The sequence below is a fragment of the Aethalodelphis obliquidens genome, unplaced genomic scaffold (assembly GCF_003676395.1).
Source record: "Aethalodelphis obliquidens isolate GAN/ISIS:26980383/991018 unplaced genomic scaffold, ASM367639v1 scaffold2, whole genome shotgun sequence".
Taxonomy (NCBI): Eukaryota; Metazoa; Chordata; class Mammalia; order Artiodactyla; family Delphinidae; genus Aethalodelphis; species Aethalodelphis obliquidens.
In genome coordinates this window covers 93,093,869-93,120,016 of record NW_020837946.1, presented here as the reverse complement: position 1 = coordinate 93,120,016, position 26,148 = coordinate 93,093,869, and the positions used below count along the sequence as shown (strand labels likewise).

Below are 26,148 nucleotides of genomic sequence, written 5' to 3'. Positions count from 1 at the left end.
GCACCGCAAAGAAGAGTAGTCCCCGCTCTTTGTAACTGGAGAAAGCCCGCGCGCAGCAATGAAGATGCAGCACAGCCAAAAATAAATAAATACATTTATTTAAAAAAAGTAGTCCTGATTTATTTAAAAAAAAAGGGAAAGGAAAATTAATGATACTTAGTATGCTTATTAAGAGTACAGTAATAGTTTTAATGACATTTTAAGTTGTGTTTTTCATATATAATCTCAATTGATCCTGGCAGTTGGTAGAACAGGGCTTATTATGCCCATTTTATAGACGAGGAAACTTACATCCACGGTGGTTAAATGACATACACCAGTGTCACAAAAAGGATTTATATCTTGTCTTGACAGATTTTTTTTTTTAGCAGCTTCCAAAAAAAAGAGTGTCTTCTTTATTTCTCAAGAAAAAAGCTGAACAGTTGTAGAATTTAGGTAGTTATTGAAATTGGTGTAGAAATCAGGAAATCTAGGATTATGGTAGTCATATTTGTAAACAGAAAACACATTTGATGGTGTCCAAAGGTTCCTAGAAGGCACTCCTGGGCTAACCAGTTAATTTGAAAGAAGAAATGCTAGATTTAATTAACACATATTTGGAAACCCATTTGGAAACAGTAGTGCTAATTATTACAATAGAAAAATAAAGTTATAGATTTTTGGGGCTTTGTGTGTATATATAATACATACATTCTTCAATTAACTTTTTACTGATGAGCATGTATCTTATGCTTTTATTTATTTTTTTCTTTTATACATTTATTTATTTTATTTATCTTTGGCTGCATTGGGTCTTCGTTGCTGTGCTCAGGCCTTCTCTAGTTGTGGTGAGCTGGGACTACTCTTCGTTGCAGTGCACGGGCTTCTCATTGTGGTGGCTTCTCTTGTTGTGGAGCACGGGCTCTAGGCACAGGAGCTTCAGTAGTTGTGGCTTGAGGGCTCTAGAGTGCAGGCTGAGTAGTTGTGGTGCACGGGCTTAGTTGCTCTGCGGCATGTGGCATCTTCCCCGACCACGGCTTGAACCCGTGTCCCCTGCATTGGCAGGCGGATTCTTAACCACTGCGCCACCAGGGAAGCCCTGTCGTATGCTTTTAGGGTATCAGTGACTGTTGAGTGTTTGCAGGAGGACTGTTAGCAATCTGCCGAAGGAGTCAGTCCTTTGACTCATTGAAAATACTGTTGGTTTTTCTAGAGTTTTAGGAAGTTAATCTCCAAGATTAGGTAGGATTAGTGTCCCTCCAGGAGTATGTAGACAGTGGAGTCATGAAACTGCAACACTTATAGATTGCTTAGACCTCTGTTCTTGACTTTGAAGAATACAGCCAGAACTCATGATTTTCTTAGGTCTGAGACCTCGATAGTAATGTACCAACTCACTAAAAATTAAAAAGATATAATAGTTGGAAGGAGTCTTTATAGTTGGAAGGAGTGGTCTTAAGGGTAATCTTTGCTTCATATAACCACTCAAGTGGGAAGCATTTTAGGTAGATTGTTTATATTTTACTGAAATTTTCATGGATGAATTAAAGAATATGTAGGATTGATGTTAAGAGATTAGAGAGATTACTACTAGTTAAGTCAACGAGTTAACAAGGATTTTCAAAGTATTATAGCTGTGTAAGTTGAAAGAAATCAAACTGAAGATTTTGATTCTATTCTTGGGAAGACAGAATAATCTGACAAGGATTCTGAAGTAGAGGTGTGGGTTCACTGACTAGTGTTGCTAGTTGGCTAAAATCTCCGTGACTGACAGACACTATTTCATGCCTCTTTTTTTGGTTAAAATAGACTAAAAAACCCTTTAGGTTTTGACCAGTTGAGTTTTTCTAGGTTGGAGTTACTGATTGTCGGGTCTGCAGCTCTTTGCTTCAGAGTTTGTACTATTCTTTTTTTTTTTTTTTTGCGGTACGCGGGCCTCTCACTGCTGTGGCCTCTCCTGTTGCAGAGCACAGGCTCTGGACACGCAGGCTCAGCGGCCATAGCTCACGGGCGCAGCCGCTCCGCGGCATGTGGGATCTTCCCGGACCGGGGCACGAACCCTTGTCCCCTGCATCGGCAGGTGGACTCTCAACCACTGCACCACCAGGGAAGCCCTGTACTATTCTTTTAAGTGGCTTTTCTTTTGGATACTGCTCATACCACCAAGGATGTAATGTTTTCTCCTAAAATCTTTGGCCCACCTAACTCCACAGCATAGTTCATAATTTGATTAAAAATAAGAAACTAAAGGTACTGAAGTTGGCGATTAATAATCCCACCCAGCAGTGTTAAGATAACTCTTGCTGAGTTAATGTAATTCCATTCAGTCTTCCATCACTTTTGGTCAAGCAGCTGCTGCTGCAGTAGCCTGACTCATGGACAGATATTGCTAGTGGGGTTGGAACACTTGAGACCCTATCTACGTCGTACAGCATGGGTGAGGGAGTGAAGGACATCGGCCTGAGAAGTGGCAGATCCATCCTTCCAGGCACCAACTTGACATCCCCACTTGGATGCCTCACAGGATTCTCAAGACTAAAAGTATTACTGCTTGAACCTGTTTTGTTTTCCCCCAGTGTTCTAAGTAAATGGCACCACCTTACATCCAGTTGGAGAAACCTAAGTATGGGCGTCATCTCTGGACCCTTAACTCTTCAGTCTCATCTTGTCTCCTGCGCCTTGTTGTTCACAAGACTCATAATTACACAGACCTTTCCCTACACGGAAATTCCTTCTGTGTAGTGAACTCTTCTGGCTTGTGGCATGGCTCAGCTCTTGCATCCTTTAGGTCTTACCTTAAATATCACCTCAGAGAGGGTGACCAAACAAGTACTTTTTTTTGTATCTTTAGATTTTAAGCTCCACTGAGGGCATACAGTATCTCACTTGTTTTATATTTAGTTTGTAGCTCAGTGCCTAGCACAACGTAAATGTGGAATAAAATAGTGAACGTATGAAAGAAAGAATGAATGAAAAAGATCCCTATCACCTCACAGCCTTCTCTAAGTTTAGTAAAAATGTTCCTATATAGCTATTTTCTAGGTTGAAAGTCCTGTCATTTACTTGGAATTTTACATCTCTCCTCACCCCATAGTGTCTGAAGATGTGCTCAGAATGATCTCACTGTAAATAAAAGTGTTCCCGTTTGCTGCTTCAACATCTAGGGGTCTGCTAATGGGCATTCTTTTGGTCTTGGTCTGTGGGTGCATTCTAGTCCCTGTCTACTTTTCCGTGGCCAGATTTCTCAAGCCCCTTATTACTGAATATTCCTGTATCTCATTTCACAAAAAAATGTTTTTAACTGTGCAGCATTAGTCAAGTTTTTGTAGGCATGCCAAGATACTATACCAGAAATTTAGCTATTCATTCCACAAAATACTTATTGAGAGCCTGCTATATTCCAGGTATTTTACTGTAGGCCAGGTTCTGTTGTAGGCATTTGAGTTATATCAGTAAATAAAAAGGAAAACAATCCTTGCTCTCATGGAACATGCATTCTAGTGCAGGGAGACAGACAATAAACAGTAAACATAATAAGTAAAACGCATAGTCTATTAGAAGGTGATAAGCATTACAGAAAAAAAAAAAGCAGGAAATGAGGGAGCTTTGGGAATATCTGAAGTGTGTAATTTTATTTTATTTTATTTTTTTGCCATGCTGTGCGACTTGTGGGATCGTAGTTCCCCCACCAGGGATTGAACCTGGGTCCCCTCAGTGAAAGCATCAAGTCCTAACCACTGGACCACCAGGGAACTCCCTGAAGTGTTTAATTTTAAAGTAGTGATTAGGGAAAGTTTGTATTGAGAAGATAATATTTGAGCAAGGACTTACGGGAGTTGAGAGTTAACCATGTAGGTATCTGGGGGAAGAATATTGCAGGCTGAGGAAACAGCTAGTACACAGACCTATGGAAAGAATGTCTTTAATATTTGAGGAATAGAAAGGAAAGGGATAGGAAGGAAAGGGACAGCAAAAAAATAAAAGGAAATGAGGTCAGAGAGGTAACTGAAGGCCTGAGGTCATTTGTAAGGACTTTTTGCTTTTACTCTGAGGGAAATAGGGAGCTATTGTAGAATTTTGATCAGAGGGTTGATGTAATCTGACTTTTAATTTTATTTTATTTTTGGCTGTGCCGTACAGTTTGTGGTGGGATCTCAGCTCCCCCACCAGGGATTGAAATTGAACCCTGGCCCTCGGCAGTGAGAGTGTGGAGTCCTAACCACTGGACCGCCAGGGAAGTCCCTGATCTGACTTTTTAAAGAAAGGTGCTTTAAAAAAATATATATATATATATATTTATTATTATTATTATTATTAAATTTTTTGGCCGTGCCACACAGCATGCGGGATATTAGTTCCCCTACCAGGGATCGAACCCGCACTCGTTGCACTGGAAGTGCAGAGTCTTAACCACTGGACTGCCGGGGAAGTCCCTGGATATATTTTGGAGATACCGTCAGTTGAAGGCAAGAATAACTAAACTTTTTGGCCTGGGAACTGAAAGGATGGTGTTACCCATTAACAGATAACTGAAATGGGGAAGGCTAAGGGTGGATTAAATTGGGGAAGGCGGGAAGACACATGGGAAGAAAGCGGCCTACAAAAGAGTAGGTATAGAAAGATCTCATTTTTGTAAAGCAAAAAATGTGACCTGAAGCCTTTTTAAGCATAAATTGGCAAAGGTTGCTCACCTTTGAAAAAGCACTTAGCTCTGCTAACCTCAGAAATATTTTTCAGTGACTTAACCCAGGTAAGTTTCCCTTTGCCCACCAATAAGTGGTTATGCCAAAATCTGGATATTACAAGTCTAAAATGGAAATAATCTCTTGATAGGTATAACTTTTAAAACATTTTGTCCCTGAGGTATGGCATACAGTATATTAAATGAAATATATTCAGTGAACAACTAGATGAATTTTTGTAGATGAATACACTTGTGTAACTATCAGATAAGATATAAACATTTCCTATCATACGATATTACTTATATGTGGAATCTGAAAACAAATGATGCAAATGAACTTATTTACAAAATAGAAACAGATTCACAGAGAATGAATTTATGGTTACCAGGGGGAACTGGGGGGTAGGGATAGATTGGGAGTTTGGGATTGACATGTACACACTACTGTATTTAAAATGGATAATCAACAAGGACCTATGGTATAGCGCAGGGAACTCTGCTCAATATTCTGTAATAACCTAAATGAGGAAAGAATTTGAAAAAGAATAGATCCATGTATATGTATAACTGAATCACTTTGCTGTAGACCTGAAACTAACACAACATTGTTAATCAACTATGCTCTAATATAAAATAAAAATTTTAAAAAAAAGATATGAATATTTCCAAGACCCCAGAGCCTCCTTCATCCTCCTTCCCGGTCAATAGTAGCTCTACCAAAGTAGCCACCGTGCTGAATTCTGTCAGCATAATTAGTTTTGGATCAGTGTAACTTTTATAATTAGTATGCCTATAACAAAAGACAGGTCCAAAACTGCAGACAGGATTGCACCTGCTTCTGTCTACCTTGGAGGAATTCTGGAAAATAAGTGGGGTGTGTGTGGAGGACACTGAACTCAACAGAAAGATGCTGCATAAAGGAAAAGTATTGTACATTTATTTTCTAAAATCATATGTAGAAAAGCCAAAGTAGTCACATTTCTGCCCATGACTCTAATTATTGTGATAATATTTGCATCATAATTCGGATGTCTTCATTTAGAAAACACTTTGTATAATCTAAATAGCAGTATTTTGTTTTTCATTACTTTTTTTTTTGTGTGTGTGTGGTACGCGGGCCTCTCACTGTTGGGGCCTCTCCCATTACGGAGCACAGGCTCCGGACGCGCAGGCTCAGCAGCCATGGCGCATGGGCCCAGCCGCTCCGCGGCATGTAGGATCTTCCCGGACCGGGGCACGAACCCGCGTCCCCTGCATCAGCAGGCGGACTCTCAACCACTGCGCCACCAGGGAAGCCCTCATTAATGTTAACAATGCATATAAGTCACACTTTTCATTTATGGAAAATTCAGATTTGGTAGAAAATATTATTTGTGAGATTACATTTTATTTGAAGTTCCAGGTTTCCAGGGAAAAGAATCAGCAGATACTGGCCTTATGTTTTAAGAATGCTTGAAATGTTTTACAGGTGATGATGAGCAGTCTACACAGATGGCTGCAAGTTGGGAAGATGAGAAAGTGACAGAAGCATCTTCAAACAGTTTTGTTGCTATTAAAATCGATACCAAAAGGTTTGCTTATGTTTTAATCTTGTAATTAAAAATTTTTTTAACCATTGTCTTTGGTTGTGATTTATGATGATAGTCTTAGACTATAAGAATGTTGATTTTTGTCTAAGACATTTTAGGGACTGAAATTCTGATTGCCATTTTTCAAGTTCATCATTATATCATACTGAAAAACTTATGAATTCTTGGTCTACCAAGTAGCTATGTGACATGCACCAGTAATGCAAAGGAACTGTGGTCCTGAAATATCTCTGAAAGGTTGACCACTCTTTTGGATCCTATTTTTGAAAATGGAACCATTTTATTCAATAAGAATAAGGACATTTACAGGTCCATTGTAGGACCTGATAACCACAAGTCTGTTTTATTTTGTTAATACATCCCTCTGCCCCTCGTTAAATTTTTTTTTTTTGTGGGGGGATAGAGAATTTCAGACACACACAAAAGTGCTTGAGTAGTGTAATGAACCCCCTTGTACTGTCAACTACTTTGACAGTTATCAACTCATGGTCAGTCTTGTTCATCTATTCCCTCACCCACTTCAACTCATCCCATATAATTTTGAAATAAATCTCAGTCATCAAATCACTTCATCTATAAATATTTTGGTATGTCTCTGAAAGATAAGGATTCTTAATTTTTTTTTAACATAACTGTAATACTTCAAAAATGAATCTAATTTCTTAACTTGAAATATCTACTCAGTGTTCAAATTTTCAGTTCTCTCATCAGTCATGGTTTTATTATTTAATTTATTACAGTTTGGTTCAGGATCCATCAAGGTCCACGCATTGTGATGCATTGATCTCTCTCAAGTCTCTTTTACTCTGTAGGCTTCGCTTCTGTGTCTCTCTGTCTTTTTCTTTGCAGTTTATTTTCTTGGGAAACCAGGTCATTCGTTATGTAGTTTCCTACAGTACTACTACAGTATTGCAGCTCTGTTAGTGTCATTTAGTTTATTACTCTGTCCTCTATTTTCTGTAAATTGACAGTTGGATTCAGGTTAGGTTTTTTTCCCCCTTGACTACTTCATAGATGGTGGTAAGTCTTCCATTCTCCCATTAGAGGGTACATAATGCTCTGTTGTTTCTCTTTATGTTAGCAGCAGCCATCAATGATAAATGCCTGGAAACATTAATTCATTAGCAGTTTTAAAGTGGTAGTTCTGTCCTTTTGATATCGGTAATATCAAAATGAAAATTACTGTCAAGATTAAAATATTCAGAAATTTACCTATAAGTTTGTAAACTTTTTATTTAAAAATTTTCTTTATTAACAAAACATCACAAAGCAAATCATAGTATAGTCTGCCTCACAACAGCAGCAGTTACTGAACTATACATTTGAGCTGTAATCGTTTTTTAAAAGAGTCTACTGTGTCATTGATATTGTTCATTTTCTTCCAGAAGCACCTTTTAGAGTCAGTAATGGCAGGAGGAATGTAGAGGTTTATTGGGAATGTGGAAGAAATGAGAATTTCAGAATTGTTGAGATTTATATACAGACTGATATATCCAGTATTTTTTAAAACAAATTTCTATTAGCAGATGCAGGGATACCTGTGTATAGTGATGGTTGATAATTGTTTCATTTTGGACAGTCTACTAATAGAATCTAGTGTGTCTTTTAAATTATGAAAAGTAAATTTTATTTATTATATAATAGTAACAAAGCTACCTAATGTTCTAGGAACATGTTAGTTTATGTTATGTCCTGCATTGAAAATAGATTGGAAATGCATCAAAAGTTTACAGTGGTTATTTCTGAAAAGGTAGGATTCTTGGTAATTTTTTTCTTTATACTTTTGTATTTTTAGATGTTTTTATGATAATCATGCCTTATATTCAGAGAAAATGAAGCAAATTTCTGGTTCTTAGAAGCATTAATTTGATTCTTGGTATTACTCCTCTACATTGATCAGTGTCTTTTATTTGTATTATAGTGTAAAGTCTCTCTCCCATCCCTGTCCCTGACCACCCAGTTCTCTTCTCTGGAGGCAACCAAATCAAGAAAATGTATTTGTTTTCCTCCCCTTTTTTACAAAAATGGTAGTAGTTTGACATACCTTTTTATACCTTTATCCTTTTTGCAATTGCATGATTCATTAGTTTTTATTGGTGGATATTTAGGTTTTTTTGAATCCTTTGTTATTATAGAAGTATTATCACTTGCACAAGTAAGTCACAGGTATTAATATCTTCTTATTACAAGTTAAGATACTGTATTCAGAAATACTTGCTGCTGAGGAAGCCACGTGGGGCAGATGCTAAGTTGATTTTTAGGTGCCAGATCTGGCCACCAGTGTGTGGGTTGCAAGAACAAGTGCTCTTTAATCTGAAAATTATAAAACAAACCAAAAAAGGTCTGTGAGATAAGGATTACGTTTTTCCCCTTTCAGTTGATGGCTATGAAAGGAACTAATAGTTTAAGAAAAATACTTGTAATTGCTACAGTAAATTTTTATAAAAACAACTCAATATTTGGGAAATACTTGTATTCATCTAGTGATTTTCTGTTTGATTTTGTTTTACAGTGAAGCCTGCCTACAATTTTCACAGATCTGTATCCTTTCCATGAAGAATTGGTTTTATATATACTTTGCTTGAGGAGTTTCCTTTCTTTTGGTTGATTCATGACAATTAGAAATTATTCGTTTTTATTTAGGAACTCATGCATTCTTGTTTATGGAAACTTTATATTACTAAGTGTCCTTTGAGACAGTAAGTACCTTGTAGCAAATGGAATCGTGGGGAGTTTGTTGGTTTTTTTTTTTTTTTTTTGGCTGCACCGTGCAGCATGCAGGATCCTAGTTCCACGACCAGGGATGGAACCCCTGCTTCCTGCAGTGGGAGTGCAGAGTCTTAACCAGTGGACCGCCAGGGAAGTCCCCTTGGGGAGTTTTTGTAAATTGTGAATAGCTGGAGACCAATATGTTGCAGTTTGGTTGGAATGTTAGAAGTAGCTAGCAAGAGGTAAGATAGATGTAAAAGTTATGATAGAGGGGAATGTAGTGGATGTTTTCCACTTATATATGTGATATAGATAAATCATAATTCACATATCACATGCACTACAGGCATAGTGACAGGGTAGTTGAAATTATTTTGTGAACATGTTAGCTGATTATATTGTGAAATTCACAAAGGTGATTTCTTTTGCTTTGTTACCAATAGTGTTTCATAAAATTATTCTCTTGTTTCCCATGAATTGTTAGACTTAATTAAACTGTACAGATCCTGTAGTGTGTGTTCCATCCAGTTTCTTTATTGGAGACAGTGGAATTCCCTTGGAAGTAATAGCAGGAAGTGTTCCTGCAGATGAACTTGTTACCAGAATCCACAAAGTCCGGCAGGTGAGAAGAAACAGAATGTTCTTTGTATAAACATGGGTAAATGGTTTGTCAGGAACTTGACATTGGAATATTTTTGGAGCCACTCTGAATATTCAGGAACTAACCATGCTATTAAAAGGTAGTAAATACTGTCTTTCTGGACTGGTTTTGAAAATAACATTATGCAGTTCGAGGTGCCTATACCTAATACACGAGTGACTTCTTATTGTCCTTTCCCTTTTTCTCCCTCAGCCAGCCACATAATGCAGTCACTATTATTTTGTTGCAAAAGGGAGTTGCTGTCACATTAAAGTCCCTAACAGTATATTGCTTGACTTGTTTTAAGGACCTTACTCAATTTCTCACTTGCATCCACTTTGGGCAGATGGCTAATATAGCTTGTAACTTTTTTCCTTGAATTCTAATTGTAAGAAAAGTCAGCAGTGTGCTTTAAATATCTTTTTGTGCTCTTGTCACCTTGCAGTTGAATTCTATAATGTGATTATGTCATATTTAGGATTATACATTTTAGATTGATTTACTTGGAAAGTTTAGTACTTCTCGCTTCTGTGGAGTACAAATTGACTTGCTCATGTTTTGGTCTCATATACCATGGTAAACTTAGATTCTTATCTGTAATTAAATTCCAATGTTTTTTCTCCCTAGATGCACTCGTTAAAAGGTGAAATATCAGTGGCAGATAGAGGCCAGTCAGAAAGTTCAGTCTCTACTCCATCCACCTCATTTGAACATAACAACACTTCTGAAAACTGTCAGTCCAGAAATGTAGAGCTCTGTGAGACACCACCCACTTCTGATACAAAGTCAGATTCTGCAACAGGTAATTTTTAATGTACCCTTTTGGGTACACTAAACACTCCACTTCACTATAAAGGCCGTGGATTAATATCCTTAAAAATAAGAATACTGTATTTTCCCTCTGCACGTTCATTTAACTTTAAATTTAATGTTTGTCATTTAGTGGCAGAAGGGGATCAAGTCAGTGACTCTGTCCTTCAAACCCAAATAGGCAACAGTCCAGAACAGCTGATAGTAGTAATTTCTGCTACTGTGCTATGGTTCAGTGACTGTCATTATGATACTCATGAGTTTTGTAAATCTCTTCTCAGCCAGAGGATATTGAAAGGACCAAGTGAACTGATGTGTTTGAAATTGTTTTTATAACATAAAATACTATTTACTTTTAAGAGAATAGTATTTGCACTTTTAAAATTAGAATTAAAAGTTAATTGTAAAATAGAGCTTGTAGCAGTAGGAGGTGTGACTGCAGAGGGGTTGATAGAAAAGGCAGAGGAGAAATTTTATACTGTATATTAGGGATCATGCACAGTCAGAGTTGTTCTGTGTAATATAGCTTTGTATTAGGCAAGGTAGGGTTAGATAAGTTAAGAAGTTAGAATATTAGTATCCTAAAAGGTGATCGTGCTCCAGCATCCTGGATAGATAATCATCAAGCCTCTATTTGAATACATTTAATGACAGGAAGCTCAGTACCTTGCTAGGAAGCCTATTCTATTGTCAAAGCCCTAGTTTTTAGAAAAGTTCTTCCTTTATTGAACTGAAATTTGATGCTCTGTAATTTCCCATTAACTTGAGTGCTTTAGTGCTACTTAAAGAGTTACACATAACACTCTGGATTCTGTTATATTCCCACAAAGAGTGTTGATGTTTTTGTTTTAGTAGGCAGTTAATTTGGTTAGACTCAAACTGTTAGACTCTGTCTTATCCGAGGTGAGTAGCAACTCTAATCTTAGTTCTTTGTAGCTTTTTTTTTTTTTAGCTTCATTATGGAAAATTTCAAACATATACAGAAGTAGAGAAAATAGTATAAGAAATCCCATCCCATGAACCCATTGCCTATCTTCCAACTGTTTTTTTTTTTTTTTTTTTTTGGCTGCACCCCGTGCCTTGTAGGATCTTAGTTCCCTGACCAGGGATCAAACTGCGCCCACTACAGTGGAAGTGCGGAGTCTTAACCACTGGACCGCCAGACAAGTCCCCCAACTATTTTTGATTCATGGCCCATATTGTTTCATCTATGCCCCCTTTCCTCATCTCCTTGCCATTTATTATTTAGAACACACTTAGGCATTATATCATTTCATCTTTAAAAATGTTGGTACTGGGAATTTCCTGGTGGTCCAGTGGTTAGGAGTCCGCGCTGTCACTGCCTAGGGCCCGAGTTCAGTCCCTGGTCAGGGAACTAAAAATCCCATAAGCCACATGGCACAGCAAAAACAAAACAAAACAAAAAATGTTGGTATCTAAAAGATAAGCACTTTAAAAAAATAACCACAATACCATTATCCCTTATGAAACCTAGAAAGTTTAACAGTAATTCCTTTTTATCATTAATTATCTAGGCAATATTTACATTACACTAAGTTTTTCAGTTTGTTTGAGTTGGAGTCCAATATATCATTTTTTTAAAATTAATTTATCTTTTTAATTTTGGCTGTGTTGGATCTTCGTTGCTGCGCGTGGGCTTTCTCTAGTTGCGGTGAGCGGGGGCTACTCTTTGTTGCGGTGCGCGGGCTTCTCATTGCGGTGGCTTCTCTTGTTGTAGAGCACGTGCTCTAGGCACGTGGGCTTCAGTAGTTGTGGCGTGCAGGCTCAGTAGGTGTGGCTCCCAGGGTCTAGAGCACAGGCTCAGTAGTTGTGTCGCACGGACTTAGTTGCTCCACGGCATGTGGGATCTTCCTGGATCAGGGCTTGAAGCCCCATCCCCTGCATTGGCAGGCAGATTCTTAACCACTGCACCACCAGGAAAGCCCTCCAGTTGTCTTCTTAAACCTAAAGACAGAACCTCCTCTAGTAAATTTTTATTGTTTTTGGATTTTTTTTAAAAAAATACATTTATTTATTTATTTATTTTTGGCTGCATTGGGTCTTTGTTGCTGCGCGCGGGCTTTTCTCTAGCTGTGGTGAGCGGGTGCTACTCTTCGTTGTGGTGCGCGGGCTTCTCATTGCATTTCGGTGGCGCCTCTTGTTGCAGAGCACAGGTTCTAGGCACGCGGGCTTTCAGTAGTTGTGGCTCGCCGGCGCTAGAGCACAGGTTCAGTAGTTGTGGTGCACGGGCTTAGTTGCTCTGTGGCATGTGGGATCTTCTTGGACCAGGTATTGAACCTGTGTCCCCTGCATTGGCAGGCAGATTCCTAACCATTGTGCCACCAGGGAAGTCCCTGTGTTTGGATTTTTATCAGTTGTTTTAGCTTATTGCCATCCATTTTTCTTTGTTTATGAGTCATAGATCCACCTAAGTTACACACAGCACTTTTCTTTTCAGCTTGTCCACAAATTATCTTCAGAAGTTTTCTTAAATTTTTTTTCTGATATCAAGATATAAATGTCGGGCTTCCCTGGTGGCGCAGTGGTTGAGAGTCTGCCTGCCGATGCAGGGGACACGGGTTCGTGCCCCGGTCCGGGAGGATCCCACATGCTGCGGAGCGGCTGGGCCCGTGAGCCATGGCCGCTGAGCCTGCGCGTCCGGAGCCTGTGCTCTGCAACGGGAGAGGCCACAGCAGTGAGAGACCCGCGTACCGCAAAAAAATAAAAAAGAAAAAGATACAAATGTCCTTGGCATTCATTTTATTTACTAAAGAAAAGTGATTAATTTCCTACTGAACACACACTGGCTGCCAGAGGTTACCACTTCGTATCCAAGGGTTTCATTCAGTGGTATGCTGGTAAATATTTAACAAAACGTTATTTTTTGGGGGGAGATAAAAAGCCCTTATTTGTAGTGTTTGCTAATTTCCAAAGTGTAAATATTCCTACTGTGGCTGATTTCAAGTTACATAGGTGATGCACTGAATGCAGAGGTAAGAAGAGATGTGTACCTTTGGTTCTGCTTAATAATTCTAATATTTCTACTACTGCTGTAATAACTGAAGCACTTACTATGTGCTAGTCCTAGTAGAAGTCTCAGCGTTTTACTTCTATTAACACATACTTCTCATGACATTTCTATGAGGTTACTATCCCCATTTTACGGAAGAGGTACAGTGAGAGTAAGTAACTTACTAAAGTGACAGAACAGGATTCAGCCCAGACTCTGTTGCTCCGCAGTCCATGCTCTTCCAGGGATCAAAAAGGTAAAGAAGAATTAAGTTGATGGTGAGTGGTAAGGAAGGAAATAGCAGAGGTTCTGAAAGGGAGTACCAGACCATAGCTATCCTCTACAGCAGGCCAGGACAAAATTCTGTCCTTCAGGAGATCCTTAAAAGAATACTAGTGTAGATGTAAAAAGCTTTTCTAAGGAATCATTGTGGTGTGCAGAAGCAGATCCCTTGGGTCATCATAAGTCTAGAGTGATACTCAGTATCAAACTTGGCCTCTAGAATTCCCCCCTCCACCTTTTTTTTTTTTTTTTTTTTTTGACTGTGATGCACAGCATGCCGGATCTTAGTTCGCCAACCAGGTATCAAACCCGTGCCACCTGCAGTGGAAGTGCAGGGTCCTAACCACTGGACAGCCGGGGAAGTCCCTAGAGCTTCACTATTGGATACCATAACCACAGCCACAAATTAAATTAAATTAAATTAAATTAAATTAAATTAAAATTAAATACAATTAAAAATTTAGTCTCTCACCTGCACTGGCCTTATTACTAGTGCTGAGTAGCCACTTGTCCCTGACTAGTGGCTACCCTATGGGATACCAAAGATATTGCACCATGCTTCTTTAGAGTAGAGCCTACCCCTGGCCAGGCATGCTTAGTCTACTTTTGTTATATCTGTCACTGCCAGATTAATATTTCATGTTTTAGCTCAGTGGCTTTCAGCTGGGTAGCTGCCTTATTTCCCATTTATATACTTTTGTATCCAGATCCAGTCATAAGAATTATCACTAGTAATAGCTCATTTCTTATCTCCTACTCCATTCTTAGGGAAAAAATGTATTGTTTAAGAAACAAGATTGTTAACAGACGTTGTAACCCAAAAGATATATACCTTTTTAAAAATTGGCATTGAATGCAATATTCTTCTTATTTCTTTTCTTTCTTTCTTTTTTTTTTTTTTTTTTTTTAATAATTAAGGAGGAGAAATTTCAGGCCAGGCCACTGTGTCTCAAGAGCCTGGTGGATGTTCAAATCAGAGACCTACAGAGGAGCTCACCATCAGAGTGGAAAGGTTTGGTTTTGTTTTTGGAAATAGTATTTTGTTAGAAAGACAGTGGTTTTCAGTTATTTCATTGATTTGAATAAGAGCTAAAATTACACAAATGAAATTTCAGAATTCTAGGTTGAAGTTTTTTTATTACCTGACCAACTTATTTGTATCCATAAAAACTACATTCTAGAAGTAAAAACTTCTGTATCTCTGAAGTCGTCAGTCAGCTTTAGGTCTGATAATTTTAAGAATCCCTTTTTCACTAGTATTTTGGTATATGTGTTTCCATCTGTTACTTCTGCTTTTATCTCTCTGTGTCATAGGATAAGTTCCAGATGGGCAAGAACTTCAGCTAATTTTATGACTATGTACTGAGCCTGGGTTCTGCATAAGTGGGTGTCTATTAAGTGTCATGTGTTATTAGTTGGTCTCATAATCAAATTTCTGACTTCTTGTGGTTTCTAGTTTAGTATTTTTAATTTTGTAGTGATTATCAAATCATAGTTTTATACTATGATTCTTAAAAGATAACTGAGTTAATGGTGAATGGATAAGCAGGAATATTTTAAAATCTTGACTTAAAAATCATTCAGTGTAATATGGAAGTTAAGAAAAATTACTTAGACTTGGTATTTTCTTGTTCACATAGATGTTATGGGGAACCAGAGTTCAAAATGATTGCTGACATTGGGTATTTGGGTTAGCTCATGATTCAGTAAAAATGTGCTTCATTTTAGCAAAACCTAGATTCTGATTGTTCTTTATGGGAGTTGGGGCAGGGCCAGAATCTGGAGGTGCAAAGCAGGGTAGATCTCTCACAGCAATGAGAAATGGTGTGTGTCTGGAAGAAAAGCAGTAGGGAACCAGAGTCCCAGGGACTCATCCTCTTCTGTTTCTTTCTGCTTTGCTAACACCAAGCCCACCACTGTGCACCCTTACTTGCATCACCCTGGGATCCTGGGGTGAAGTGAAAATGAAAAATCAGGAAAAGATTTCGAGAGTTGCGGGGGCGGGGGGGATGTGAAGAAACATGGCAGGTAGCCCTTTATTGTGGGGTGAGATCAAGTGCTATTTAATTCCTGTGGGAAAGGGGAGTTTCTGTTATTACTTAATAGTCCTTTTTTTTTTTTTTGGCCACGCTGCATGGCTTGTGGGATCTTAGTTCCCCAACTAGGGATCGAACCCGGGCCCTTGGCAATGAGAGCTCAGAGTCCTAACCACTGGACAGCCAGGGAATTCCCCCCAATAGTTTCCATTCTTATGTAAAGGGGTGTCTGCTTGTGTCTGCCTGACGGTTCTGTAAATAGAATATAATATGACATTTTTAATTAAAAAATATGTACACATATTGGTGTATATGTGTTATATAGTATAATGAGTCCAAAAAAGTTATGTTAAGATATGCACCAAAGTGTTTATACTGGTATCTATGAAACTGGAATTCGAGATTTTTTTCTTTGCTTTGTTCTGGGGTTGCCAAGTTTTCTTCATTGAGCATTATTACTTTTATAGTTAGCCTGTCAGGACAGAGTGGGTCTACAGCTGTTTGAGATTTCTTAAATTGAAAAAAACTATAAAGCACTCTTAGAAGATACATATACACAAAATTTGTTAAGCTTTTAAAAAGGGATACTAATGTTGAGATTAGATAAAATGTTGACAAGCTCTTAATAACAAAACAGTTTTCATTGGGAAGTAACTATTAGCTGCTTAGACAGCATTTCAAAAATCCGGGTCATATGATCATGTAATTAAAATTGTGTAAGCACTTCAAATTGTTGCTTGTTACTGTATAGCTATATTGACTGTGTATTGACTGTACCACAATTTATTTATCCATTCTACTGTTGAATTATTTTCAGTTTGGGTCAGTTAAGAAAGAATTGCTATGAACATTCTTTTATTACATGTCTTGGTGAACATATTTTTTGGGTGTATTTTCAGGAGTCTGAATTTCTGGGTCATAGATACTGGCTGAACAGTTTTCCAGAGTGGTTATACCAATTCATAACTTCCGTCAGCAGTAAGATATTTCATGGGTCCTTTTTTTAACCCTAATGTGTTACAATTAATTTCTCTTACAATTTTTTTTTGATGCACAGATTGCTTCACACTTGGTTAGTGGAACCTCTTCATCCTGGGCCTTATGTCCTTTTGACATCCTTTTTGTAAAAAAGAAATCTGTAGACATTTTGCTAAATTTTTCCTCTGGTGTTGCTGTGTTCTAGCGCATCATTCATTTTTCTCACTGTGTGCACCTAAACTTCATCATCTCTTTGGGGTCCTAAACCATCGTTCTTTGAGCGTCCCTTGATTTCTGGCACAAGTTGTTCAACTGAGTTTTAACAAGTGCATATACCTGTGTAACCTAAATCCCTCTGAGAGAAAGTGCCATTAGTTTTTTAAAATTGAGATATAATTCACATACCATAAAATTCAAAGTATGCAATTCAGTGGGTTTTTATATATTCACAAGGTTGTGCAGCCATTACCACTGTCTGCTTTCAGAATCATTAGTTTTTAATTGCTGAGTTTCTCACAGTTCAGAATCAATTTCGGAATTACTGGTTTTTATAAATGTTAGCCTTCAGCTTTTTGCTTTTATTTTTTAACAGTTTTGTGTCATAATACTGTTTACGTCTTTGTAAGAAGTAAAGCATTTGTAAGTCATTGATTTATACATACGTATTTGAAGATGCATATTTTCAAATAAATATTCAGGGAATTCCCTGGCAGTCCAGTGGTTGGGACTCTGAGCTCTCACTGCCAAGGCCCCAGGTTCAATCCCTGGTCGGGGAACTAAGATCCCACAAGCCACATGGTGCAGCCAAAACAAAAAAAATCAAGATCTGATAAATTGGGAGGAATGGGAACTAATGTTAAGTAGGAGGTAAGGCACTTAGAGCTGGAGTGAGGCTTCTGATGGTCCCACTGACTCCTCATGGATTTCCCTAGGGGCAGGGACCAGGTAGGTAAGTTGTTGCTTTGCCTTCAGGAGGTTTTTTGTCTGTCTCCATATTTCCCCAGTTTTTAGCTAAAGAAATCTTCTAAATGTAATTTATATTAATATGATGTATCTCAGTTAATGTATTTTTTAAACTTTTAAAATACAGACTAACCAAAAAACTTGAAGAAAGGAGAGAAGAGAAAAGGAAAGAGGAAGAACAGGTAAAGTGCATGTGCCTGGCATTGTTTTCCTCTTCCCTTAAGTGAGGGAGCATTTGATTCCCTATTCAGTTTGGCAAACCTGGAATGGCTTCCTGGTTATATAGTTCAGTGTTGCAGCACAGTGAGGGGAATTATCTGTCTTCTGTAGTAAGGTCATAGTGTACACTTTTTTGTGTTCTTTTTATAAATTGCTAGGAATAGGTTGGACCATCTTTTCTTCCTCTGCAATAAATCCTTTATGCTAAGAATAAAGGGACTTGAACTAAAATTGGTTTGATGCAGTTCAGAGTTTTAGTTCCTTTTTGTGAAAAAGAAATGCGTAGATATTTTGCTGAATTTTTCCTTTGGTGTTGCTGCATTCTAGTGCACCATTCGTTTCTCTCACCTTGTGCACCTGAACTCCGTCATCTCTTTGGGGCTCTAATATACGAAGGTTATCAGGTCTTCAAGCTAAATAAATGACTGCCATGTTGTCCTTAGAGGGCACCTCAGAAACCAAAGACCTGTAATGTTTTTTTTTTCAAATGACACTGACCACATCATAATCTTAACAGAACCACTGGCAAAGACTTATAAATTGATAGACATTTGACCATTAACCCATGCTGTTAATATATTCTACTAGACCCCTAGATTTTGTGAAGTTGTTCTGTTCCTTTAGCTGTACCCTACAACTGGCTTTCCCTGCATACAAAATAATATTAAGGGAAGATTATTAAATTTTGTTTTTGACTCATAAAACTTACTTTTTCTTTAATTCAGAGAGAGATTAAGAAGGAAATTGAGAGGAGGAAAACTGGAAAAGAAATGTTGGATTATAAAAGAAAGCAAGAAGAAGAATTAACAAAAAGAATGTTAGAGGAAAGAAACAGAGAAAAGGCAGAAGATAGGGCAGCTCGAGAGCGTATAAAACAGCAGATTGCACTGGTGAGTATTACGTTTATTTTTAATGCTTGACTCTAGAACATTAGTGAAATTGTTTTTTCATGCACAATGGTTTTGGCTTACTACCAGACAGGGCACACGAAAATAGTAGATTTTAGGGACTCAGAGCATACCAATTCTGTTTTCTTTTCCTAGAAATTGTGTATTGAATTAAAATACAGTTAAGATTAAACTTGAGATGATTTTTTGTAAGTAGTTTTTCTCAGTGTTATATTATGAATTTTATCAGTAGTGAAAAGGTAGTTTTCAAAGATTCCCCAGGAAAGAAGCTAAGAATTTGCAACGTCACAGGCTCCGCTAGTCATAAGCATCTTTTTTAGGACATTCAAAGGATTTAGACACATCAAGCTTTAGGATAGTTTTGCAACAATTGCTTTTATTTATTTATTTTTTAAAAATTAATTTATTTTTGGCTGCATTGGGTCTTTGTTGCTGTGCGCAGGCTTTCTCTAGTTGTGGAGAGTGGGAGTTACTCTTTGTTGCAGCGTGCATGCTTCTCGTTGCAGCGGCTTCTCTTGTTGTGCAGCACAGGCTCTAGGCGCACAGGCTTTAGTAGTTGTGCGCACGGGCTCAGTTGCTCCGTGGCATGTGGGATCTTCCCGGACCGGGGATCGAACCCATGTCCCCTGAATTGGCAGGCGGATTCTTAACCACTGCGCCACCAGGGAAGTCCCAACAATTGCTTTTAGAATTAAGCAGTTGTAATACATATTACACCCTACTTAATATTGTTCGTTTATTTATTCATTCAGTCAATATTTATTGATTATCTGTTATTTGCCAGACCTTGTTCCAGACTTTAGAGAGAGAGTAGTGACCAAAATCAAGTCCTTGTTTGTTTACTAATAACTCTGGTCCCTGAAAGTTGATAAAACTAAAAAATACCAGAATCAGAGTGATGACGTTCATGTATGGCCTTAAGGAATTTCATGCATATTTATGTTCCTTATGTTTGGAAATGTGTAACTAGATCTTTCTGGCAGTGAAATATAATTAGTATCTAACAACTGTTTTAAAGGACCGTGCAGAGAGAGCTGCTCGTTTTGCAAAGACAAAGGAAGAAGTAGAAGCTGCTAAAGCTGCTGCCCTGCTAGCCAAACAGGCAGAAATGGAAGTCAAGAGAGACTCTTCCACAAAAGAAAGAAGGTACTTTATTTCCTGCTAAAATGTATGTGTGTACATGGCAGCTGAGGAGAAAAGCAGTTGTGGGCTGCTTTTTAACGCTGATGTGTTCTGTGGATTAATAAATCGTTCTGCAAGAACATATTGATCAGTTTGGCAGCTGCCAGTGGTATTTGTCATTGAATGTGAATGTACAACGTAATGGTACTAAATACATGATGTTTAAAAGAAGGCTGAAGAAATCTCTTTTCAAAAGACAGAAAGCACATACATCAAAATGATTATAGTGATAATCTCATGTGTACTGGAATTCTTCACTTGTTAGAGTATCAAGTCAAACAGGATTAAGCAAAAGAGGGAATCTGTTGGCTCTGCAGCTGGGAGTTACAGTGATAGAATTGGTTAGGCATCACCAGATCCAGGGATCTGAAGGATATTATTAGGACTTTTTCTCTCTCCTTTTAATCTCTTGGTTTCTGTCTTAGCTTTATTCTCAGAGAAACTCTTTAGATAGTGTCAGGAGAGCCTAGGGCCTCCTGGCACCTTCCAGGATCTTGAGCTTCTGATCCTAGAGAGGAAAGACTAATCCTTTTTCTCATTCACTGAGAATTCTGATTGGCCCTGCTTGGGTCATGTGGCCATCTTTAATACCAATCACTATGTCCACTTGTATAGGCCAGCTGGTTGGGGTAGTAGACATGCCCACCCCTGTGCTGAAGGAGATAAGGAAATATTACTGATAATCATACCCGAATGAATGAATGAATTGTAGGGATAAGGCAGTTCCCCAAACAAAAATGTGTTGCAAAGACAAAAATTCAGATTTCCAGTACATACTGCTAGTAGGATTACGGTTAATGTTTGTTTTGTTCTTTGTACTTTTCTGTATTTTCTATATTAGAAGATTAACAAATGGGATTTCCCTGGTGGCGCAGTGGTTAAGAATCCGCCTGCCAATACAGGGGACATGGGTTCGAGCCCTGGTCTGGGAAGATCCCACATGCTGCGGAGCAGCTAAGCCTGTGTGCCACAACTACTGAGCCTGTGCTCTAGAGCCTGCAAGCCACAACTACTGAGCCCGCGCACCACAACTACTGAAGCCTGTGCACCTAGAGCCCGTGCTCTGTAACAAGAGAAGCCAGTGCAATGAGAAGCACGCGAACTGCAATGAAGAGTAGCCCCCACTCACTGCAACTAGAGAAAGCCCGTGCACAGCAATGAAGACCCAGTGCAGCCAAAAATAAATAAATTAAATAAATAAAAACTATTTTCCGAAAGTCATAAAATACTTAAGAATATATTTAACAGAAGTGTAAAATTTGTACACTGAAAACTAGAAAACATTATCGAAATAATTAAAGAAGACCTAACTAAATACATGGAAAGATATTTTGTTTTCATAGATCAGAAGACTATATTGTTAAGATGGCAGTAATCCTCAAGCTGGTTTACAGATGCAACATAATCCCTATCAAAATTCTAGCTGTTTTTTTTTGCCAAAATTTATGCAGGAATCTGATTCTAAAATTTATATGGAAATGCAAGGGACCCAGAATAGTCAAAACAATCTGGAAAAAGAACAAAGTTGGAGGACTCAAACTTTCTGATTTTAAAACTTAACTATGAAACTACGGTAACCAAGACAGTGTGGTATTGGCATAAGGATGGACGTATGGGTTGATGTATAGGCATACCTCGTTTATTGCGCTAATGCTTTATTGCACTTTTTTACAGATTGAAGTTTTGTGGCAACTCTGTGTTGTCAGTTGATAGTTAGCATTTTTAGCAATAAAATATTTTTTAATTAAGGCATGTACATGGTTTTTCTAGACATATGCTACTGCACACTTATTAGACTGGAGTATAGTATAAACATAACTTACATGCACTGGGAAACCAAAAATTTCATGTGACTCGCTTTATTGTGATAATTGTGGTGGTGTGGAACCAAACCCACAATCTCTCTGAGGTATGCCTGTAGTAGGAATTGAGTCTCTAGAAATAAACCTATGCGTTTATGATCAACTGATTTTTGAAAAGTTTACTGAGACTATTCAGTGGGGGAGAAAATGGTGTCTTCAACAGATGCTGCTTGGACAAGTGGATATCCATGTGCAAAATAATAAATTTGGACCATTATCTCACACCATATGGATCATCTACCTAAGTGTGAAAGCTAGAAGTATAAACTCTTGGGAGGAAAAGAAATGAGGAAATCTTGTGATCTTGGAATAGGCAGTGGATTCTTAGACATGACACCAAAAGCACAAGTGACAAAAGAAAGCAACAGATAAGTTGGACTTCATCGAAATTAAAAACTTTTATGCTTCAAAGGATATCATATATCATCAGGATAGTGAAAAGACAACCCACAAAATTGGAGGGACTTCCCTGGCGGTCCAGTGGTTAAGACTCCGTGCTTCCACTGCAGGGGGCACGGGTTTGATCCCTGGTCAGGGAACTAAGATCCTGCATGCCACACAGTGCGGCCAAAAAAAAAAATTGGAGAAAATATTTGCAAACCATATATCTGATAACGGACTTGTAACTGGAATATAAAAAGTCAACAACAAAGAAGCAAACAAGCCAATTTAAATATGGGGAAAGAATTTGAATAGATATTTTTTCAGAGAAGATATACAAGTGATTAATAAGCACATGAAAAGATGCTCCACATTATTAGTCATTAGGAAAATCAAATCAAAACCACACCTTCTAGGAAGGCTAAATTTAAAGTGACCACCAGGACTTCCCTGGCGGTTCAGTGATTGGGATGCCATGCTCCCAATGTAGGGGGCACAGGTTCGATCCCTGGTCAGGGAACTAAGACCCTGAATGCCTCATGGCCGAAAAAAAATAAGTAAGTAAGTAATGTAAGTAAGTAACCGCCAGGTCTTGGCAAGGATGTGGAGAATTTGGAACCTTCCTACATTGCTGATGGGGTTATAAAATGGTACAGCCGCTTTGGAAAAACAACTTGGCAGTTCCTCAAAATGCTAAGCAATTCTACTCTTAAGTATATATCCAAGAGAGTTGAAAACAATGTCCACACAGAAACCTGTACATGAATATTCATAGCAGCGTTCTTCATAATAGCCAAAATGTGCTAATAACCAAAATGTCCATCAACTGAAGAGGGGATAAACAAAATATAGTATATAGCATACGATGGAATATTTTTCAGCAATAAAAAGGAAGGAAGTACTGACCCTTGCTACAACTTGGATGAACCTGGAACACATAATGCTACATGAAAAAAGCCAGTTACCAACAAGTCACACATCTTATGATTCCGTTATAGGAAGTGCCAGAAACAGACAAATTCACAAAGACAGAAAATAGATGAGTAGTTGCCAGGGAAAGGGAGAGGGAGGGATGGGGACTGACTGCTAAAGCGCTTGGTTTCTTTTTGGGGTGATGAGAATGTTCTGGAATTAGATAGTAGTGATGGTTGCACAGCTCTGACTGTATTAAAAACCACTGAATTGTACATTTTAAAGGTGAATTTTATCTCAAAAAAGCTGTTGTTAAAAATAATAAATGAGATTTGACTGTGAAAAAAGCCAATTTTCTTTTTATTTTCTCTAATTGGAGAAATATTTGACATACATTTTTCTATAAGTTTAAGGAATACAGCCTGATGGTTTGATTTACATATATTTTGAAATGATTACCACGGCGCGTTCAGCTAACATCCATCTTCTCATACACATTTGGCCCTTGGACAGTGCGGGGTTGCAGTTGGCGTGCCGCCCCCGCGTAGTCAAAATTCCATGTATGACTCCGTGTCCACGGTTCTGCATCCATGGATTCAGTCAGCCGTGGATAGTGCAGTGCTGTAGTATGTGTTTATTGCAAAAAATCCACCTCTACGTGGACCCGTGCAGCTCAGACCCCTGTTGTTCATGGGCTAAATGGAGATACAATTAAAAAACCTCTTTTCTTACGATGAAAATTCTTAGGATTTACTCTCAACAGCTTTCCTATATGTCATAACAGCAGTGTTAGCTATAGTTGTCTTGTACGTTACATCCCTAGTACTTATTTACCTTAAATTAGAATTTTATACCTTTTGACCACCTTCCTCCAATCCTCCCTCCCCAACTCTCCATAAAAACCTGTTTTCATTACACATTACCACTTCCATTTTCTCTTAGTTTTAATGATGTCGTTTGAGAATGTGTATAAGTAAAGATGCTGACTTAAATTTTCATTTTCTCATAGCAGTGTTGCGAGAATTCAATTCCGTCTTCCTGATGGTTCTTCCTTTACAAATCAGTTCCCTTCTGATGCTCCTCTAGAAGAAGCAAGGCAGTTTGCTGCACAGGTAAATTTATGTCTTGAGTTGTAATGAAGGTAGGTGAATGGGTTATTAGAATGTAGGAGGGGAAGTTTTCCAGGCAGGATTTGAAGAGTATGAATAAGTTATGACTTATCCCCAGGAGCGAGGCACAAGATGCCTCTGGGATGTTGTGGAGCTTCCGTCATGTATGAGTGCCATATGGGAACAGCATATCTGCTTGTTCTGTAAAAAGATGAATTTGCTGCTATTGTAAAATAGACTCTGGAAACTTTTCTCAGTGCTTAGTACATTCAGTTGGAGGAATGAAAAGCGAGTGATTTTCCAAAAGTCTAATCTGAAGGAGTTGTCCTCTGTAAAAGATGCATTTTTTCTTAGTCCTCTCTCTGAATTTTCTGCAAGTTTCTTAGAATGCTTTGGGGCTGGCAGTTTTCCCACCATCTGCCAGTTGATCAAACCTAAAGATCAATAATCTTTATTTGGCAACAAGTATCTTCTTCAGGAATTTACTTCCAGAACATGGCCTTATTCAAGATCTGAATGGTGGTGAAATTGACATCTTAGAAGAGAAGATATGAGTACTTTCCAGTTAGTTTTTATTCTCTGATTGATTACTTTTTCAAAATGAGGCATCAGATGTCCTTTAGGATCTAGGCTTATTACACGCACCGGTATTTGTTTTACATATCACTTCAAGATTAAAATTAGGATTCAGACTTTTCTGCTAGACCTCTTCTGCATTTAGTCTGCCATCTCACTTATAGGTCCCAAGAAAAGGATGCCTAAAAAGTTATATGCCTTCTTCCACTGGTGAGCTTGGCTGGACAGTATAAAAAGTTATTTTAATAACCCCTTTCCCCAAGCTTTATAGTAGAATCAACTCCAGATAGCCTCTTTCATCCTTCTTTTGTCTTGGAGCCCCACTTAGGGCCTCCCCAAATGGGGTGCTTCTGCCACAGGTAAGTGAAGAGGGAATCACATGAGTAAAAAAGAAAGATCTTTAATTGCATCAGTCCTATTAGAACTTCATCTCAGTACAGTGACCTAATTTTGTGACCTTATGTTGAGTGAGAACAGTGAGAGAGGTAGTATGACCTAGAGTAAAAAATTACAAAAAACAGGGCTTCCCTGGTGGCGCAGTGGTTGAGAGTCTGCCTGCCAATGCAGGGGACACGGGTTCGAGCCCTGGTCTGGGAATATCCCACATGCCGCAGAGCAACTAGGCCTGTGAGCCACAACTGCTGAGCCTGCGCATCTGGAGCCTATGCTCCGCAACAAGAGAGGCCGTGATAGTGAGAGGCCCACGCACTGTGATGAAGAGTGGACCCCGCTCGCCGCAACTAGAGAAAGCCCTCGCACAGAAACGAAGACACAACACAGCCATAAATAAATAAATAAAAATTTAAAAAAATTACAAAAAACAGAAATTAGACTCTTCCTTTGGAAGATTTTATAAGTATAGGTGATTTAACATTGTGAAAGTGACTGTGATGCTTGTCCACTGTAATTTCCTGGACCTGGGATTATGTGTGTGATATGGGTTGATTATGGACCATTTACTGAGACAAGGAGGAGGCAAAAACTCCTGTCGTATGTATAATATGAGGGAAATTCTGGTCTATTCCAGATTTTTAATACAAAATACCTACAATCCAAATGGGTATTTGTGAGATATTAATGTAAGTTTGCCAAAGGACAGTGAAAACTCTAATTGCAAACTGCAGTCATACTTAAGATATCTAATTGTTCATTTTTATTCAGTATATTTATATAGTCTTGGGAAACATATTCTTGCTATTTCGTGGTCTTTTTTTTTTTTTTTTTTTTTTTTTTGTTTCTCGGGTTTTTTCTTTTTTTTTCCTCTCCCTTTTCGGGGCCCCGGCCCGCGCCCGCGCGGTCGCTGGGCCTGGCGGTTCTGG

At 38.3% G+C, this 26,148-nt stretch overlaps 1 protein-coding gene across 1 annotated transcript in view; it reads left to right on the top strand.

The window, feature by feature from the left end:
- Window positions 1–26,148, top strand: part of UBXN4 (UBX domain protein 4) — a 34,141-nt gene that overhangs the window by 1,743 nt on the left and 6,250 nt on the right. The window contains exons 2-10 of the mRNA XM_027132158.1: window positions 6,132–6,234; window positions 8,765–8,793; window positions 9,465–9,583; window positions 10,229–10,403; window positions 14,622–14,715; window positions 17,808–17,862; window positions 18,625–18,789; window positions 19,826–19,953; window positions 24,154–24,256. Coding sequence (XP_026987959.1) covers window positions 6,132–6,234; window positions 8,765–8,793; window positions 9,465–9,583; window positions 10,229–10,403; window positions 14,622–14,715; window positions 17,808–17,862; window positions 18,625–18,789; window positions 19,826–19,953; window positions 24,154–24,256 — 971 coding nt within the window. The remainder of the gene's footprint in view (window positions 1–6,131; window positions 6,235–8,764; window positions 8,794–9,464; window positions 9,584–10,228; window positions 10,404–14,621; window positions 14,716–17,807; window positions 17,863–18,624; window positions 18,790–19,825; window positions 19,954–24,153; window positions 24,257–26,148) is intronic.